At 39.7% G+C, this 20,768-nt stretch overlaps 2 protein-coding genes across 2 annotated transcripts; one reads left to right on the top strand and one right to left on the bottom strand.

The window, feature by feature from the left end:
• Positions 1 to 1,851: 1,851 nt before the first annotated feature.
• LOC121605955 (fibronectin type III domain-containing protein 7-like) lies at positions 1,852 to 8,976 on the bottom strand. Its single transcript, XM_041936100.1, has 13 exons — positions 8,923 to 8,976; positions 8,706 to 8,721; positions 8,279 to 8,530; positions 7,749 to 8,009; positions 6,461 to 6,724; positions 5,836 to 6,099; positions 5,390 to 5,644; positions 5,013 to 5,270; positions 4,321 to 4,575; positions 3,118 to 3,372; positions 2,304 to 2,564; positions 2,001 to 2,030; positions 1,852 to 1,883 (listed from the first exon to the last, which is right to left on the bottom strand). Exons 1-13 carry the CDS (start codon positions 8,974 to 8,976, stop codon positions 1,852 to 1,854), a joined length of 2,457 nt encoding a protein of 818 aa, XP_041792034.1.
• An 893-nt stretch (positions 8,977 to 9,869) lies between these two features.
• stxbp3 (syntaxin binding protein 3) lies at positions 9,870 to 20,016 on the top strand. The gene is made up of 19 exons (XM_041935018.1): positions 9,870 to 9,923; positions 11,152 to 11,201; positions 11,430 to 11,511; positions 11,638 to 11,714; positions 11,853 to 11,925; positions 12,422 to 12,522; positions 12,916 to 13,061; positions 13,445 to 13,538; positions 13,806 to 13,930; positions 14,079 to 14,177; positions 14,264 to 14,321; positions 14,411 to 14,476; positions 14,840 to 14,920; positions 15,304 to 15,439; positions 15,933 to 16,039; positions 16,258 to 16,356; positions 18,226 to 18,311; positions 18,908 to 19,056; positions 19,359 to 20,016. Exons 1-19 carry the CDS (start codon positions 9,878 to 9,880, stop codon positions 19,460 to 19,462), a joined length of 1,779 nt encoding a protein of 592 aa, XP_041790952.1. The 5' UTR covers positions 9,870 to 9,877; the 3' UTR covers positions 19,463 to 20,016.
• The last annotated feature ends 752 nt before the right edge of the window (positions 20,017 to 20,768 follow it).

Here is a 20,768-nt window from a genome sequence, read left to right as displayed (position 1 = left end):
TCATTCATTCAGATCTAGGATGTGCTATTTTAGTGCTCCCTCTATTTTTTTGAGCAGTGTACATTTCATTATCTATATTAACAACCATAACTGTACTCATACAGAATGATAGTTAGTTAGTGTATATACAGTAAATTCACTCTGGGTAATTTTAATTACGACTTCAATTAATATGCTGATGACCTTCAAATGTTTGCTGTTTTTGTCATCAGATGAGTTTGATCACAAAACTTTAAATTGTTTGATTGATAATATGAATGTATGATGGTCCCATAACTTTCTGCAGTTGAAAACAGACAAATGTGTGGCCTTTGTAAACGTGCCTAAAAAACAACACAAATAAACAGCTCCTAAAGGCCAGACAACAAGGAAACAGCATTGATGTTATCTCACCTTTTAGTTAAGAAAGAAAGAAAGAAAAAGCATGAGTGAACAGTATTGTCCAATGAGATCTTCTTTGTAATGAAATTAATTGTAAATAACATCGTGTCTTAATTGCTGTATTGAATTTTCATGGCAAAAAAAAAAACATCTGAAAATTTCAACAGCACAATTACAGACAATAGACAGGATTTGATGAATAAGCATACTGAATTATGACTAAATTTGACTCTTGGTGTCTTCCCTTTGATTTTGTAAAACATGTTTATGTGCAAAACAAACCAGAAAACACAAAAATTATGCTGGGGATTCTTTATTAACTGTAATATGCATCAGGTTACCACAGTCACAGTGATACATACTGCAAACAGTTAAAGACTTCCTGAGAACAAGCAGCTGCCCACTGTAGACTCATGATGAGCTGCACAGTTATACTCAGGAGGCTTCCTATTTGGGGAAAAGGCTACAAAATGTGTTTTAATTTGGTCAATTCAATTAATAATTCTTTAAATGAAGGGGCAAAATGTTTCATTGGTTGTGTTAAATGTTCGTTGGGACCCTGTTACTGATTCACTAATTGATTTATTTTTTTTATTTAAGATCATTTGTCTGGAGTTTTTCAATTTAACAGCTCAGGGATTAGCTAACTTGTAATAATCCAAATTAATCTGTTGCAACTTTCTCAGTACATCACAGAAATTTAGTTCTGGTTCTTTGTGGATCAAATGTTTTATCATGAGAGCCTCATGAGAACCTTTTTTTCACCTTTGCAAAATATGATTTTGTCTCATGGTACATATTTTGAGGAGCACACACACAAAACATACTCTTGTCGTTTGCGTCTTTGTCATATTTAAGTGCTTGATCGTGATTGCTGAGGGCACAGTGATGGCTTTGCTTGGCATTGATACATGGACATCATTTAGTGGCAGCTTCACGAGACCGAACAATATCTAATTTCTCATGTATTTCTCGTTATTCATCATGTTATCACCTATGTGTCATGACTTGTTTATTTCTGGCTAACAGTTGTTCGTCTGTTTAGCTGTGAGCATTGCTTCATTCCGGCAGAGCAGAGGTGATGCAGGAGGAAGAGGAGGATGAAGAAGATGGGAGTGTTTGTTGTGTCTGTGGAGAGGAGGCTGTAAAGACAAAAATTCAAAGATTCAGCTTGCAGGAATTTTATATTTACTGTAGTCACTTACTTAAATTTCCCATCTTAAAACAACAGAACCAGGAGTCGGTGATGGATTTTTTTTTTATGCAGAACTGTTCAAAATGCAAGTAGTGTTTCATTGTGACCAGCAGAGGGAGACAGTAATACACAACAAAGCCTGATCATGAGGACTGATGTACGCTCACTGACGTCACCAAACTGTATACTTTCTCATTGTCTGCAAAGTCAAGCTTACACTGCAGGTCAGATGTATCACATTACTGTGTGACTACTGTATATTTACTTACACTGCACTAGTCCACACTTCTCTTCCCTCTGTAAATAACTGGAGAAAAACAGGTTAAAATTATATTATATAAATCAGCAGGTATCAGACACTGTTGTGTGGTGTCAAACAGCCCAATAGATATTTATGCAGATTAAAGTCAGAATGGTAACATACCCGTGCCAACGTTACTCCCTGAGCAAGTGACTGAGAGAGCAGAAACAAAAGAAAGTAAAATTCAGTGAAAATGTTCCATGATCCATACTCACAATGTTTTAGCTGCAATACATTCTGTCATCATGTGAAATGTTCAGAATGTTTTTACTGCTGTTGTGCTGATTTCTAAATTAGCATTTTAAAACATTATGAAAAATCTGTTGACACGTTAAATCAGCATAATCAGATGAGTTTAACTACAAACAAATGTTTTGGGGTTTTTTTTCCATCTTCAGAGGGTTAGGCTTAGGGTTACTGTCATACCTGAATACAGTCTCTGCGGGCAGAACATGACTTTGCTGCCCTCTGGTGTGACTGGAGCCACCACTACATTAAAGACGTCCCCACACTGGATGTTGTCAACATCACAGCTGTTCTCCCCGGGAGATGCGGTGCAGGTGTAGTTGCTGCTGCTGCCCACCATCTCTGTGATGTAGCTGTGGCTGGTGCCAGCGCTGCGCCAGTACACCCGCACGGAGTTACCAGCCATCCTGTAGAGCCTGACACCTGACGGACAGCAGGCACCTTCGAGACAGAGAGAGACAGATAATAATGAAATTATGTGGCAAACTGGAAAATCTAATGTGTGATACTTAACTCAAAAAGCATAGATTTGGGAGGCTAAATATTATACTTTTTACTGCTACTAAATACTGCTAAATACTACATTTATTTCATAGTTACTTTGCATATTTACATTATTAATTCAAATTATAAATCATAATTGCAAACTTTGGGTAGAAATTGCTGTCAACTAACTTGTATGTTTTTATGCTTTAGCATTTATTGTCCTATATTTCATAAGGTGTGACTTCTACTTTCATACTTTTTCATACAAATACAAAACATAAACAAACATCTTAGATATGTATCCTTTAAATTTGATGTTGAAGAAGTGAGAGCATGATACTGAGCAGGACGTTTTAAAGTTAGAAAATTAACAGAGTGCTGTCTGGTGAAGGATGTTACAATAACTGAAATGACCCTTGAAAAGAAGGGTCAGCACATTATGTCTGTGGGTATAGATACTCTTTAATAAAATCTTTCCTCGTCACTGGTAGGAAACATCATCACTCACTGGACGAGAAGCCCTGATAGGTGCAGTTGGAACTTCGCCCGCTGTGGCTGAACGCCTCCATGGTGACGGTGTAGTTGGTCCCACAGGTGATGCATCCCATCAGGCAGTGGGAGTCCTGGGTGTGGCAGCGGGCGTGACCACGTGGTGATGTCAGAGAGGTGATGAACGAATGCGCCCCTTTGGCGTGAGACCATGAGACGTTGGTCATCGCCTGTGTCACCTGATACACTGTTAGATTCACCGGGCAGCAGGGCTCTGGAAAAGATGATGATACATATGGATGCTAGGGTCCAACAAAAGTGTCAATGATGAAAGTGAGATAAAAACACAGGCAATAATAGAGCGTGGGGGCCAAATGCATATGTGAAAAAAAGAAAATCTTTAGCCAAGCTTTATTCCATGCTGCACAACTAATCTGGACTAAAAGGAAATCTTTTAAAAAGTGACTGATAATGCACATCGCTGAGTCTCGAGGTACTGAACTTAAAGTCCTCTGTGTTTTTAGTGCAAAACCTTTTTGCTTTGCTACATTCTGGCACATCTGCATCATGAAAAGTTGTGCTGCTGTGGTTGTGGGCGTGAATATTACTGCAAAAATGATCTTTGCATATCTGAGTAATGTCTTGTATTCAGGCACACCCTTAGTTGATAACAGGTGTATTTCTGATACTCCAACTAGTCAAAAATCAAGTCATTCCTAAAATAGCTTTTGTGAACTTGTAATGTAAACAAACATGGGGACAGTGTCAAAGACTTTAATTAAAGGGAAACTGACAGTCTGAGTCAGAGTCTATTGAAAAGGCTCTATCCATTGGCATTATGAGAAATGTGGATCTACTGTTTTTGCCACTTGACTCATACTAGGAACAGTGATCATGAGGGGTAAAAATCAAGATTTTGGCCATGAAATCATGATAAAATCAGTCTTTATGTACATCTTGCTGATGATTACATACAAGTGATGTTGAATGCATAACCTACATTTTTGTATTGCTACTTTTTAAAGATCTGAATACTTCCTGGTGTTCTTGGTGGTGTTCATCCCTTCAGCAGAGGTACAAAGACTTGTAAAATCAATATTGACGAACACTCAAGCCGTTTTGGAGACTTGTGGTGGCCCAACATGTTCCTAACATGCATTTAAACTTTTCACTGTCTGTACTTTTTAATTGAATGAATCAATCCAAACCTTCGACTACTCACCTGTTTCTAGAGAGTCAGAGTAGCTGGGTAAACTCTGGCCAGCAGCGCTGGCTGCTGTGACGCTGACTTCATAGGTGGAGCCACAGGGAAGGTCAGTGATGTCACAGCTGCTCCCGCTGGTGGTGCAGGTGTGTGCGCCATCACCTCCTGACGCACTCACAGTGTAAGTAGCAGCCCTGTTGTTTGCTGTCCAGCTGACACTGACGCAGGAGGAGTTTTTCAGATTGAGCATCAGATTCATCGGCATGCAGGGAGCTGATGGAGATGAAGGAGAGACGGAATTAGAAGCTAATAGCTAATAGTCCTGCTTTCAGGAACAGAGGAGGAAATCATAGCAATCATCTAAAGCAATTATAGACAATTATTCACAACTCATCATTTCTAGTCATTTAGGGAGGCAGCAGATTAATAATACAAAACATGTAACCTTTTACTAAGCTTTTTACAAAGTCCATTACACACTCCCTTTATTAACTATATCTGTACAATTTAATACAATCTATTAAAACAACTCTGTCATGAAAGCAGAATTACAGCCTTTCTGAGTGAAAATGTATAAACATTGTAATATTAGAATTCATGGCAGGGCAGTTGTATTGATTGTACAGGTGTACCTGATAAAGTGGCCAGGGAGTGTGTGTCTTCATCTAAAGGGGTAATGTAATAAAATGTAATAACCCCAGGTTTTTTACCTGTGTCTTTGGTGTGAGCTGTGCATGCACGGTTGCATCCACTGATTTCATTGCAGGGCGTCACCACCACACTGTAGGGACTGTCACAGCTGAGGTCAGAGAGGGCGCACACCGGTGCCGTGTCGTTACACAGGATGACCTCTGAACCGTCCGCGGCCCGAGTCTCGTACAGCTCTGCCCCCCGCGAGGCTGTCCACATGATCTCCAGAGTGTCAGTGCTCACCACTGAGATGGATACGCCCTCAGGACAACAGGGCACTGAAAGACACAGGTGACACAAACAACTAAACATTATAGTGACACTAACCTGGAAGAGAGGAAAACCAGCCTCACAATGACTCAACACCTTTGAACATGCCACCTCAGCTGCTACTTACAGGTGGTATAGTTGAGAACCTTTCCTTGAGGACTTCTGCCAGCGTGGTTGAAAGCAAACACAGACATGAGGTACGTGTAGCCACAGTTGCAGTGGTAGCTACAGTTGTTGCTGGTGGTGTTGCAGGTCTCCTCGCTGCCGTCACCTCTCTTAATGAAGGCTGTGTAGCTGTCCGCATGTGGCACCTCGTCCCACGTCAGCGTGCAGTTTCCTTCTGGTGACTCCACGAGAGCCAGAGACTCTGGTGGGCAGGGGTCTGACAGGACAGGGCAGGAGGAGGGTTGGTCACACTCATTTACTGACTGTACTTTCAGAGATGCTGTGTCAGTCTGATTAATGTCCTAACAGTAGTGCTAAAGTCAAAATCAGTATAAAAAAATAAATAAAATGCGATAATAGCGGATATAACTGTGTGGATCAGATTGGAATCCAGTCTGGACCACTCACATGTGATGAACACCACGGGGATGGACGGGTAGCTGGGCCCGGCCTCGTTTGAAGCGGTGACCTGGATGGTGTGTGCGTCGCCACAGCTCACTGCCGGCAGGGTGCAGGAGCCAGATGTGGCGTTACACGTGAGGTTCTGGTCACTCGTCACATGGTACTCGATGGACCCATAGACCTCCTGATCGAGTTCCCAGGACACAGAGAGTCCAGCCACACCGTTACTCATCACCACGGAGACGTTGACAGAAGACGGTGTTGGGGGTCCTTTTAACAGACAACAAAAGCAGCTAATGATCAGTCAAGCGCACATTAAAACACATACACAGCCATCGGGACTGTCAAAAACAAAAAACATAAGCATATGTTGATACGATTATGAATTTATGTACAATAGTAGTGTCGTAGTCACTCAAGTGCTCTATTTCTGAGGAAAATGTTGATTTTACCTCAACTGTATAATCTTCTCTTCATATATCTCTTCATGTACAATAATTCACACCCATTATTATAAAGGCACATGGTCTCATCGTTATAGGAACTAGTGTCTGTCTCCTGCTGTAGGAGATCTGATGTTCACAGCAGTTCACAGAGCATAAAAAAAAGAAATGTCTCAGTGTCTCCTTACGTGTTGTCTGGTTGATGTACAAACTGGCCTCGCCCTGTCGGCCCTCGAGGTCCCAGGCGAAACCCCTGATGACGTAGAGAGAGCCAGCATCCAGGCCAGAGATGGTCATATTGGTGTTGGAGGTGTTGTGCTTCATGTCAGTGTTTGAGCCCAGCTTGTATATGGACAGGCTGTACTGCACAGCGTGAGTGACGGGGGCCCAGGATACAGTGATGCTGTCATTCCTGGGGGAGGAGGTGGTGGAGATCTGAGGAGGAGGCAAGACTGCGGAGGAGAAGGAAGTTTGGCAAGTTTTACATGGGTGGAGACTGTACAAGACCACTATTTACAAGCCAGGAAGAAGCACAATTGATCCATGAAATGGAGAATTTGAATAGTTATTGGATGGTAGGAAAACCTGTGAAATACAAACTAACACAGACACAATGGCACTTAAAAATATATGTTTAAGATATCCAAGACTACCACAGCATGGGCCTTATAATTCAGTATTTAAGCTGTGGGGCCACACAAGGCTTGACTTGAAGCTGTGTTATTTATCTATTTGTTCTAGGATTTACGAGAGTCATGAAGGTTTTTGCTTTCAAGCATCAATTCAAGCTAAAAGGTCCTGAAAACCTTTTTTTTATTTGTCAGTCAGCCACTTACTATGAGTACAGGGATCCTACACAACACACTATTTTCTGTGTGAACAGTTTTAGTAGTTTCAGAGTCAATTTTTCATTTTTTTTCACCTTGCTCTTCCCAACTGAAATCAGAGATCAATAATGGCAAACAAAAAGGGATGACACTGTTTGTTGCATGTTTTTTTTTTTTTTTTGTCTTATGTGGCTCAGATTTCTCCTCCCAGGGTGGGAGGGGAGGTGAGGGGTGACAGCTATGTTCTCCAGATGAGGTCAGCTCATTGTGTTTGACATAAAATCGTCAGGTACAGTTACCACCGATACAGGAGAGCTCCTTAGGGTTCCTGATGCACTGATTGGGTAAGACAAACCTGGATTTGACTGAAAATGATATGTGTATACATTCAATCCCAGTTCTGTATTGGCTCTGCAAAGGGGACAAAGAGGCAGATCAGATGACCTCTGCAGGGCATGGGGACTATTGAGAAAAGTACTTATTGTTTCTCCATAAATGTGTGACTCATTTCTGCACATTCACCAGGTGTAAGGTGTTATCTCTTTCACTGAATTCATTTGTGAGGCTTAGTTTCCAACCTGTGGAAGCGAAAATGTGAAAATCTAACATTCTTCACACAAATAAAGATAAATGTGAAAAACAGCAGTACCTGTCTTTGCAGTCACCGGAGGAGATGGCTGGCTGCGGCCTCCGCTGTTCACAGACATGATGCTGAGTGTGTACTCAGTGTATGGTGTGAGGGACTTAATCTCAGCGGGGGAGGAGGACACTGTGTCTTCTCTGTAGAAGCCATTGGCGTTCTGGATGCGTATGATATAATGAGTTGCCCCAGTCTTCAAGCTGAACCCCACCATCAAGGTACTGCTGTCCTTCGACTTCACTGTCTGGATGGGATCCATCATCTCAGGGGCTAAAATAGTAACAGTCAGTTCAGGTCAGAGACACTGTCCAAATAAAGGACACAATTATAAAGTTAATAGTGAATTATTGTGCCTCAATGAGGCCGCATAAAATTGTTCAAACAAAAAAAAAGCTACATTTTAAAAAGTAATTTCAGACAAAGTCAAACACAACACCAGAATATATAGCAAAACAAATTTATGACTATTGACTATAATTAATGACTATTGTGTCATTAAGTGCTTAAACAGTCCAGGTATGGACAGGAGTGTATCTCACCTGTGGATGACTCAACAGCTGCAGTGCTCAGTGTTATTTGGGAATTATCCAGAGCTTCAACTGTGAATTCATACAAGATGTTCGGGGACAGAGAGTTGACGGAGCCCAACACTGTGTTTGGACCAAATGTGGCAAAAGCAACGGGGCTGCTTGGTGAGCTTTTGGGGGCGACGGTGATCTTGTATGAGGTGGCTCCTGGGACCCTGGTCCATCTGAGAATCATGGTCTTGGATGATGCTGAGAACATGGATGCTTGGATAGCTGACGAGAGAAAGAAGTGGAGATTATTAACGCCCTTGTTTATCACACTTGTTATGGATTCTTTTACACATAAATGTATAATATAACCATTGTGCCCCTTCATTATCATATGTGACAGTGATGTAAACATCTACAGTGAATTTATGGAAAAGAAAACATACAGTACCTGTTTGGGCTGCAGCCTGCAAATTTAGATGAGAAAATATAATTAACAATAATTCTATGTCATGATATCAAATCCAAGTTACTACTGACCAGTTAGCTACTTTTAAGTTAGTTTTCCATTCCTTTGCGCTCTTCCCGCTCTCAACAGAATGTTTGTGCCTGAATTTAAAATAATCTTATAATACATATTATGATATCATTCTATTAGTCTACTGTACCTGTGAGCATATGCCCAGCAAGACAAACATCACCAGCCACTTCATAATGCCCATTCTTCTTGTCTGCCTCATAAAACACTCCTCTCACTGTTTCTCACACTTTGCAGCTTCTGTTAGATTTTTCAAAATGCTTCACTCCTAACTGTTTTACCGTTTTTAAGCATATCTGGTGGCTGTGCAGGTTGAAATACCCGAATCTGGCCCCTCCCACTGGAGGCAAACACCCAGTCACAGTAAAGCAGATAGGTGTACTTTGAGACAGATGCTCATTGAGTAGCATGAGCCGCAATCACCCTTGTAGCTAGAGGCATGATATTCTATATTCAAGGATGTAGACAAGATGCCACACAATGTGGCTATGGCAGAGGATTTGGATTTCCCTACCCAGAGGCCTGAAATCACTCCCTCTTACTTTCAGGTGTGAAAGGTATGAAAAGATTTGCAATTGCAAAAGCCTATATCTGTCAGGAGAGGAAAAAGAGATTAAATGTTAGGAATGAAGAACTCAAAATTATGAGCTATAAATCAAAATCAATATATGAAGTCAAAACATTTGATGTAGCATTCTAAATAAGTTAATAAGAACTCAATGTTATGACATAACTTTAACTCAAAACCTCATATTTGTGATTGTAAGACACAATATTTAATTATTATCTCATGTTTGGCTTAATATCGAAAGATAATATTAAGTCAACTAAAATTTTTAATATAAATCTTGTTAGACTATTCTATATAAGATTATGATAGCTTCTCGTGAATTTGAATTACTAAATATGAAATGCTACGACATGCATATGAGATTACAAAAATCAAAACATTTGAGGGAGTTTTTAATCTGCAATTATGAAAACTACAGTCGCGCTCCGTCGCACACTTGATGACGCATTGACGTAAGCGTGCGAGGACACGGGACAGGAAGAGAGGCGCGGAGGAAAAAAAAAAAAAAAGCAAGATGGCAACTGGCTCAGATCACGGGCTGAAAAGAATAGTTTGGAAAAGTAAGTTCACTCCAATTACAGAGTGCCCAATGTACATTTGAAACAACGGGACACTTCCATAATTTGAAAGACTGTTCACTTCGTGCTGAGTTTTTATTTACTGTTTCCTCCTCTGTATCCTGGCATGACAGTGAACGTTGAGTTTCTGTTGTTTATCGCAACGGAAGTTGTCAAACTTGGATTTGTAGATGTATCGATAGGTGTAAAGTTGATAGCGGCATGCTACATATGGGTTTACACTTTGTTGTTTATCGCAACTTTACTGTCATTGACTCTTGTATCCCACTTTTGGAGAAGTGGTCGGAGTGAGGTCACTGTCTATCGCCAGGAGCCCCACCTCATATGGTACAGGCTAACGTTAGCACGACACTGTTCGAAATAAGTTCTGCTAACGTTAACTGACTCTAAACGAACGTCAACCTTTCAAAGATGTCTTGTGTCTAAGTCTGTTTCTCTTCCGACCAGTGTTTCCTGTAGCGCTGTCCTCCGTGGTCGGGGTTAGATCACGGTTAAGATGTCGCACAGATGACTGCTTAGTGTTTGGGTTGAGGTTAAACTAATGGAAAACTTAACGCTGAGTTACACTCAATTTATTTGGTAACGCTAGCTACTTCCTACCTGTGTAAAATTTATGCAGTGTAATGTAACTACTGTGGTGCAAGTTATATTCAGTTTTTGTGGATGTTGAGTTGTCGATTCAACTTTATGCCCCACAAATGATAGCCCCAGTCCAAAATGACATTAAGTTGAATTAACATCATGTAAACCTAATATTGTGTAGCGATAAATCAACAAAGAGACACAGAATGGCATGCTTTCTTTGTTAAACTAACTTAAAAACACACACTGTTAAATACAGTTAACATATCATGCAAGTCTAATGGAATAACTAATTCACTGCCATTGGTGAACACTGCAGTGACCTGATTATTCGTCATTTTTCCAGTGATTATTAAGTATAATGTTATGTATTATAAAAGAAGACAAATTTGCATTTGCACATTTTTGTGTTTATGCTGTAACCAACCTAAAAAATGTATTTTTACTTGATCAACAACTTAAGTAGCTAATGGATTGCTGAAGTTGTAATCACTTGACTTTCTGTCCAACTAAAGTCTTGAAATGCTCGAATCAATCAACAGCTCAAACAGTGAAGTCATGAGCAGTAACTTTTTTCAGGTTTCAGTCAGTGTTGTTTTTCATCACTCTTGTTCTGTATATCTTACAGGAATAAAGGATACAATTATTGCAGACTGCAGAAAATCTGAAGTATGGAAGGTAGGACAGCTCTCCATCTTTCAGACTGTATTTGCATGAACAGACAGCCTCCAGGTTACAGATCTAACTTTTATGTGATTGATCCCCCTTATGCACTGTGACTCAAATAGAATTGTAATTTCTTATTTTGGCAGTGCTACTACTTTTCATGTGGGGCTTCACAACCAAGGAACATATTACAGTGTGGTGATAATTTGACCGACCACTACCGATTTATCTCCTTCACAGATATTGATTCTGGACCACTTCACCACCAAGCTCCTCTCATCATGCTGCAAAATGTCCGATCTGATGGCAGAAAAAATAACAAGTAGGCTATATTTCCATAACAGTGAAACAATTTTTTTGCATAATTTTGGTAATATATCAAACTAACTGATGTCTATATGTGAATGTCTGTACCTGCTCTGTCATAATATATATTTTGTTTCTGTAGTCGTGGAGGACCTGTTCAAAAGCAGAGAGCCTGTTCCAGAAATGAAGGCCATCTACTTCATGTCACCAACCGCAAAGGTCTGCAATTATAACCCTTTAGTTATCATATTGCATTTGGATTTAAGTTTGAATTTCTAAAAAATTAAGTTTGGTTTAATTCTAAAGTTTTTCTGCCAAACTCTGTTGTGATATCTTAAATTTCATTTTGTTTCATAGTGCGTGGATGCCTTTATTGCTGACTTCAAGTCCAAACCCAAATACAAAGCAGCATATGTTTATTTCACTGACTGTAAGTAATTTATAAACCACTACTTTACTATAATGACAAATAAGGCTGTACTGAATAGTTTGAAGGTTCATCATGATGTTGACATGCGTTTGCTGTCTGCACACAAAGGGATTGTGGGTATTAAGGGATGTCTAGAAGCAATAAGCTTAAGGGTGCAGTTATTGTATTATTATTATTTTATGCCTTTATTGGATTAGCCTGCAGTCTACATGTATTCATGCTGACAACGCTGACATGTTATTTTAATTAAAGAAGTTGATATAATAAAGTTGATCGTAAATTAAGACTAGCCCATTTAATTTAATGAATCACTTTATTCAAATTGATGATTTTGTTTGAGGATTGTTTTTTTTTTTAGGGTGGTGATGCCATAAAAAATGACAAACATATATATTTAACTATAACAAATAACAGTTTGTACAGCCCTAACAGCAAAACAACTGCTTTTGTTTTGTTAACAAATAACAAACCAACTCAAACCTTTTTGATCCAACAGACTGTCCCGACGACCTGTTCAACAATATGAAGCTGTACTGTGCAAAGTACATACGAGTCTGTAAGGAAATAAACATGTGCTTCATGCCACAAGAGGCACAAGTGAGTAGTTGCTTTAAGGTTCTTTTGTAATGCTTCTGTAATGTTCCTTCTTTTTTTATCCAGACTCTTATTTGCTAACTGATACAAACTTCACTTCTTTTGGTGTGTTCAGTGTCATGTTGCTACTGGGAGAAAGACTGAATCTTTAATGGGTGTTGGCTGCTTAGACTGTAATGTAATGATTTCACAAAATGTTTCTTATCCCACTGGCTTGGGAGTTGAACTGGTAGTTCCTGTTTTTTGAAAAAACAAAAAAGTTCTGGTCATTTTGTGATTTTTACAAAGTTAAATCAAGCGTGCTTTATTATTTTGTTGCTTCGTTATATGATTGCATGCAAATTATTCACTAAACAATATTTGATGCATTTTTTTTTACACTGGCATGTCTTTCAGGTATTCACATGTGATAATCCGAGGGCATTCCAAAGCATCTACAGTCCCAACAGTCAGGACAAAAAGAAGACACTGGAGACACTCGCGGACCAGCTCGTCACACTCTGTGCCACGTTGGACGAGTACCCAGGGGTCAGATACAAGAAGTAAGCCAGAGCAGATTTAGTTTCTCTGCTTTTAACACACCTCAGCCCCGAAGCAGAAAGACCTTTTATGAGAAAAGCTTGAACTCAGACCATGGAATATGTTACCTAACTGAGGCAGAAAACAAGCAAAAGCATGTGCAGCTTTTACTTTCTTATAAAAAATCTGATTTTAATTTTCCCACACTATATGTACAACATGTGCACATTCATGTGTACAAAAGTAACAATTAGACCACATAAAACCAAACACAAAAACAAACAGACAAAATAAAACAGCCACCCATTTTAAAGTTATTTTCTACAAATGGCCTAAACCAGTACATGTGTGATGTGTAATAACATGACTGTGATAACTGATGGGGAACAATTTATGTCATAACTAGAGACAGCAACATGGAGAACGCCAAGACCTTTGCAGAGCTGGTGGACAACAAGCTGGCCAGACACTATGAGCTGGATGACAGTGGCAAAAAAAAGGTGTGACGCCTACCGAACAAAGAGTGTTGACAGAATAAACAGGGTGTTAGCCCAGGAAGTAAAACCTAGAAATACTGTATTATTTTCCACAGACACTCAACACAAGGCATAATCTAAAAGAAAAAAAATATTCCCTCCGTTTCCTTAAGAAGGTTAAATTAATGTTGCTCTTCACGAGAAGCTTAAAGTTTCTGTGAACAGTAACCACGGTATAAAAATTAAGTGTTGTATTTAATGTCTTTTTGTGTGTTTCCCTTGTATCACAAGGGAAAGACCCAGGCCCAGCTGCTGATAGTGGAGAGAGGTTTTGACCCCGTCAGTCCCATCCTGCATGAGCTGACCTACCAGGCCATGGCTTACGACCTCATTGATATTCAGGCTGACACCTACAAGTAACACAAGCTTGTTCTACTGTATCTCACTGTATTCACGCATACATAATATCCTCACTGCACCATATCGCCAAGTTGATATGGCTGACAGGGTATAGAGGTGTAGATTTCTAGCTGAAACCCATCATCTGGTTATTTTTTTGGCCAGGTACAAGTCTAAAGATGGCTCAGAGAAGCAGGCCCTGCTGAATGAGGAGGACATGCTGTGGGTTAAGTTGAGGCACAAGCACATCGCTGAGGTCTCAGAGTAAGTGTGCAGGATCTAAAGGATGGAGGTGGCCCATTCCTGTCTTCCTCACCCCAACCCTAACCCCATTTCTTTTCTTACAATAGACAAATCCCCAAGATGGTAAAGGAAATATCTGCCAGCAAGAAGCAGCCAGATGGGAAGGTACAGTGCTGTAGTTTCTACTTTACTGGTGAGCTGTGTATCTCATACTTAGAGTGCATATCTTGAGCAAACATGTCACTTTTTTCCAGATCACAATTAGCAATTTGGCTCAAATGATGAAGAAGATGCCTGCATTCCGTAAACAGCTGACTGAGGTATGCAGTACCAGTACAATTAAATAGTACTCACGTTAATCTTATCTATTCAACTTGAGGTTGAGATTTTCAACATAATTTCCTCTAGGGTCAAATGGGTCTTCAACACTAATATTTCTTGCTTCCTACTAGTAATAATAGAGCTAAGTAATTATTATGTTGTGGTTCGGTGTGGTGCCTCCGAAGCTTGGAATTATGTGGGGTTGACATCATGTTTTCAGCAGCAAAACAGATAGGAGAGTCATAATTTCCTTACCTCTATGATAAGTGTCTTTCATTAATCATTTTGAAACTCCAGTAACAGTACTCGTGCATTTTTTTGGTTCATATTGTCCTTCACTTTTCTTTCTCTCCGAATTCTAGAAAACTGTTCATCTGCAGTTGGCCGAGGACTGCATGAAACACTTCTCGAACAACGTGGAGAAACTCTGCAAAGCTGAACAGGTCTGTCTGTGCTCCATCATCTGTTTTGGTGGAACAAATGCAAAACATTTTTACCACTCAACCCTTCATGAACAAGTCAGTGGGTGGACCGTGGTTCATTGAGTAGGGATAACATGCTTGGTAGAAAGCCACATGACGGCAAGCATCTTACCTTAAGATGTGTACTTCAGCAAGACACTGACTCCTTATGAGTTCCAGAGGACTCTGTATCTGAGTCTGACCTCTGGCCACGTCCTCAGGAGAGACTCAGTAGAAGTGTGTTAGTTGTACTGGTCAGCTACCAGACGTGAAAGATGTGGAGCTTTATAAAGAGATATGTAAAAGCGCAAACACGTACTCCCAGCCTGAACAAAAGATTTAAAAAATGGTTTGTCTCTGTGTAGGACCTTGCAGTGGGGTCAGACGTGGATGGGGTAAAGGTGAAGGATCCCATGAGGACCCTGCTGCCTGTGCTGCTCCACCCATACAGCACCCACGACAAGATCAGAGCTGTGCTGCTGTACATCTTCAGCGTCAGCGGTACACCAATCTTCTCCTGCAGCCGACTGGTCTCCTTTCACTGTCTGTTCACAAGCATCCTGTAGAGTCATGTCTTGATTTGTAGCCATATATTATATCGATGGAACTTTCACAGTGACCAACAGACAATTGCAGAACAGTATAAGGCAATAAGAATCAGTCAGCCAGACTATAAACAGTTGGCCTTTCCTGAGAGAAATTCTTAGGTCATTACTGATCCCATTACTTGTTATAATTTATATATAACTGATCACATCACACAAACACATACACATATATACCACAGCATATTTGTGAATATCATGGTGATGGCTGGAATATGAAGTTCATTTTCCACTTATGATTACTCGATGATTCTCTCCAAAAAGACCATGAAATTGACCTAAAACCTAGACTTTTCGTTGCCGAACAATTATTTGACTAAGATGATGCAGCCCATATAAAATATTACTAGATTTTCATACTGTTCTGTTTGTTTGCTGCGTGTTAACAGGAACGACAGACGAGAACCTAAGCAAACTCATCCAGCATGTAAAGATTGAAGATGAACGAGAGTTTATCCTGAACTGGAAAGAACTCGGGGTCCCAATCATCACATCGGTATGTGGAGAAGAGGAAAAAGGAGACGATTGATTGATTGATTATTGATGTTGTACCCATGGTTTCACATGACCAGCCGGTGGTTGGAATTTTCACCATGGGTCACCTCAGGGTTCCTTTTTTCAATTCTGTCTTCATGTTCTCGTCTCATTCATCTTCTCAGTTCTGTCTTTCAGTCTCTGAATCCTTCTTATTGTCTCTTCTACTCTTGTTTGTAGCCTAGTTTCTTCTCTCGCAAACCAACAAGACGGGATCGTTCCCAGGAGCAGACATACAATCTTTCCAGATGGACTCCTGTCATAAAAGATGTAATAGAGGTCAGTGAAAGGACATTACCACATTGTATAATGTATTTTATTAGCAGCTGTCATTTCTGCATGATCACATAGCATTTCTATCTTTGCAACTTGCATACAGTTTTTTGACACCTCTTTCCAGCTAGCTTTTTTTTTCTTTTGCTTAATTGGAAGTTTAGCTTTTATGGATCCTATAATGAATTAAGTGGCATAACTCCGGAGAATTTAAACTAGGTATAGATAGAGCATAGGATGGGAAGGAAAAAGAAAAGAAGTTCCGGCCAGTTTTGTCTTACAAATCAACATGTAGCTGGATGTAGGTCACTGTGCCAACCCAGTCCCCCCTCTGAATGGCATACGTGAGAAAAATTATCGACAGAACTGTAAAAGCACCACAAAAGAAGGTTATCAGATTCAGGTCATCTGATAGGCAGTGTCACATATATGTTTGTGTTGCTCTGTAATGCTTCATTTGTGAAAGACATCATCTTAGCATCTATAGTGCACCAGTTGTGTGTTGATCCCTGGGGATGATCCTTCTGTTTCAGCAACAACCTTCTGTCCTGATCAACAAATGCGTTATTGTATGTTAACTGTGTTCCATATAAGAGGATATTGTGGTTAGGTGAGATCGTGTTTTGTGTTGAAACATAGGTAGGATGTCACCGTCACCTGCTGCCTTGTTCAAGAACTATAAAAAAACACATTGCTCATACAGTATTCTAATTTACCTTTTCACTCTGTCTTGAGAACAAGGTTGCTTGTGGCTGTTTGTTTTGAGTCTGGTAGTTTGAGCTATAACACATAAAATGTGGAAGGAATAATGTAGCAGTTCTGAGGCTGTTGTTGCTCATTTCAGTCCCTGCTGTTCCTAGAAATGGGGGAGAAGTAAGAGGCAGAGTTACTCCAATGCTCTTTGGTCTTCAGATACTTCTGTGATTCCACAGAACTGAAATTACACTTGCTGGCATCATGTGATGCTTGTTGAACATGTAAGAGGAAATTCTTGGCCACAAAGAAAGTGAAGTTTGTCTTTTTGAAGACATTTTTCAGAAATGGGATTTGTATATACTGCAGTTGCAGTGTTAAAAAACAGTAATTAGATCTGTAACATAACAAGTTCTGCTCTGTCTTCTCCTCATTTTCACCTCTCTTTCCTGTTATGACCTGAAAGGCCATTTCTGAGCAGTCTTAACCACCTGAGCACCTGACTTCCTGTAACCAGTGATGAACAGTTTGGTCTTGCAGCAGGAAACAGACTCTTTTTTCAGGCAACATAAAGTCTAGTTGACAAATCAGTTGAAACCAATCTGCTCCTTTTTTAGAAAAAAATCTGTGTATTTTTCAGTGAAAAGCCAAAACAAAAAGTGCCAAAACAATGAGCCTGATCAAAAACTAAAATTCTTTGACATGTGCTTCAAAGCAGATTTGTTGCTAATGCATCTTGTTGTTAGCTGCAGAAGTTGTCAAGTAGTTTTGTGCTTTTTTCTTTGTTCAAGGTTTACACCTGCTTTTGGAGTTTGGTCACAGAGAAATCTTCTGTTTTTGAAGTAGTTTCACTGACTGCATGTTTGATTCATTCAAAGGCATTAAAGTGAAAAGTCAAACTTGTGTTCCAAATTTAAAGAGAAGGGTAGCACCTCCACCTAAAATCAAAAGCTGGTATTCGGTGTTGGGCAGACCACTGAGCCTCTGAACTCCAAAACTGTCAATTCAGCCTTTTATAAATTCCTAAATATTGCATAGAGGTTGTAGATTTCTGTGCATATGAATTTCAGTAGGATGCCTGCAAAAGTCAATCTTCAAATCTATGATACTGGATTGCCAAAGAGATTTGGCTTCTGTGGGACTTGACCTCTACAAATGACATTAAAAATCTGGTACTTTCAGGATGCCGTGGAGAACAAACTCGACACTAAAGAGTGGCCACACCAGTCCGAGTGTCCTGCTGCCTGGAATGGCTCCGGGGCTGTCAGGTACAGTAGCTTTTTATGAGTGATAACACTAGAACTGATCAATAGTTTCTGGACATGATTATGAATTCTGCTGCAGATGATCTGACTTTTAGATCCCAATTACCAATTTCATGCTCTTGCGTGAGACTGTCAAAGGCAGCACTTTTTTCTTAAATGATGTTTTGCAAGTTAGGTCACTAATTAATAATAGTAGTACATTTCTTTACACTTCCAGCTACTCAGAAGTGATCGGCAGTTGCCTTTTCAATTTTCATTTGAATAAAACACACAACAAAATAATTCTCAGGAGATATTTTACTCACAGAAAGTTAAGACATGCTTTTACAGACAAATGGAGACAGTAAAAGAATGTGATAAGTTGGCGCCCTCCAGTGATTATTTCTGATACTACTTTCACTTCCAGCTGTTTGTTTGCTGGTGCCTTTGAGTTTACAAATGGGAATGATCTGCATCTGTTTAAGAAATCTAGAGAGATTCCTGAGTATCCATCCCTCACTTTCTCCCTGTCTGTCTTTCCAGGGTTTTGATTTTGTTGTTCATGTTCTTTTTCTTGTCAGTATTGTCTCAGTAAATCACTGTTCTGGTCTGCTCCACAGTGCCCGACAGAAGCACAAAGCCAGTGCTCAGGACGAACGCCGGACCGGCTCACGCCTCATCATCTTTGTTCTAGGAGGAATCTGCTTCTCTGAGATGCGTTCTGCCTACGAGGTCACCCAGGCAGTAAAATCCTGTGAGGTCATCATAGGTGAGATTACACAGATAACAGATTAAATCCCCCCTTTCTCTGGGTATATTAAGTATTTGAATTGTAAAGCACTTTGGCTTCACGTTAAATTTCCAGAGGAGTTACTCACTGATTATGAGAGGAATATTTCTGTAGTCTTATTAAATGCAGTTGGTGACTCACTGAGCTGCGGCCATTCAAACATAGCCACTGTCTGGTTTTATTTCCAGCTCTTTTATGCCACCTGCTGGAGCCAGGCAGAAATGTGAAAGGGGTTTTATGCTCTAATTTGGAGCCTAATGGTTCTTTTACTTTGATTCCAGGGTCTTCTCACATTTTGACCCCGACCAGTCTCCTGGATGACATCAAGGCTCTGAGCAAAGGCCCCATGGAGACGTTCACAATAGAGGAAAGGAGCAATGCCTGAGAAGTCTGGCCCTCAAACTAACAACTCCCCAAATTACCCTGCCTCCAGACATCTCGTATCACTCAGCACAATGCACTCACCTCAACTTCCTGAATGAAGACAGAAGGGAATTTACCTTATCTTTATGTTTTCACACTCTTTCGGGGGGAAATTTTCTTTTAACTTGGTCATCTTGGGAAGCAGATTTTCTTCTTCAAGAGTGTGATGATATAGATCATATTAAAAGTGAATTGACCTCATCCTGCTATGAGCATTTTAAGGAAAGCTTGTCTAATCTGCTTATTTGTGTTTGCCTTTGCCCATAAAAGAAATTATTGGTTATGTTACATGTTGAAGGATCTCTGAGAAACTTTCAGGGACAGAATGGTTTGGAAAGTAGTGCAAAGCTAATGTATATACTGTATGTAAGCACTGAGTCCCTGCAATGTCATTCTGACTTATTTGTCGCTATTGTTTCTAAACACTTAATGTAATTTTGCAGAGTGTTTTTAACAGAGTATTTACGTTTTTCTTGAATCGAACAACTGACTAATAAATGGATGAAGTGGTTCAAATCTTGTTTGAGTTCCAATTACAATTCTAGTTAATTTTGCCTTTTTTGATGGAGCTAAACATATAGATAATGTACAAAACAATGTAAGGAACAACCTGGATGAGTAACACTTGATTCTAGATACTCAACTTATATTGACCTCAGTGAATTATACACAAATAACTACCGTGTATGTTTGCACTGAGGAGGATGGTAAAAATGATAAAAATGGTCCATCCAAACAGCAGTAACTTAATATTCATAACAGAAAGCCCTTTCATGAGCAGATAGCCACATGTTCAATAGACGTCCAGGAGCAGCTGGTGTCCAATGAGAACGTGCTGCGCTCATACTGTAGCTGCTAAACAGACAATAGGTTAACCCAAGATATGAGGTTTCTGAACTACGTTCAAAACTGCACAATTCAAGTGGGGAGTTTTGTGTTGGAAGTTAATGGAACAAACATATATATATATATATATATATATATATATATATATATATATATAATTTTTTTTTAATTTGTTTGAATTGCAGCAGAGGGCAGGACACACATCATGGTCTAATCTGTGATGTGTGTTATCAGAGTGATTAAACTAGGGAACTGAAAAGGCTGGCTCTTTTACAGTGAGCTTCAAGTCAGAATCACATTAAATTCAACATTATTGTATAATTTATCAAACTTACAGGATATTAACAGGATAAAGAAGCTGTGAGGATCATTACAGCCTATCCGTACATTTGAAACTGATTATTTATTTATTACTGCTAGTT

Source organism: Chelmon rostratus, chromosome 4 (assembly GCF_017976325.1).
Source record: "Chelmon rostratus isolate fCheRos1 chromosome 4, fCheRos1.pri, whole genome shotgun sequence".
NCBI lineage: Eukaryota > Metazoa > Chordata > Actinopteri > Chaetodontiformes > Chaetodontidae > Chelmon > Chelmon rostratus.
Note: the sequence above shows the minus strand (reverse complement) of the source record. Positions and strands in the feature narration are given on the sequence as shown.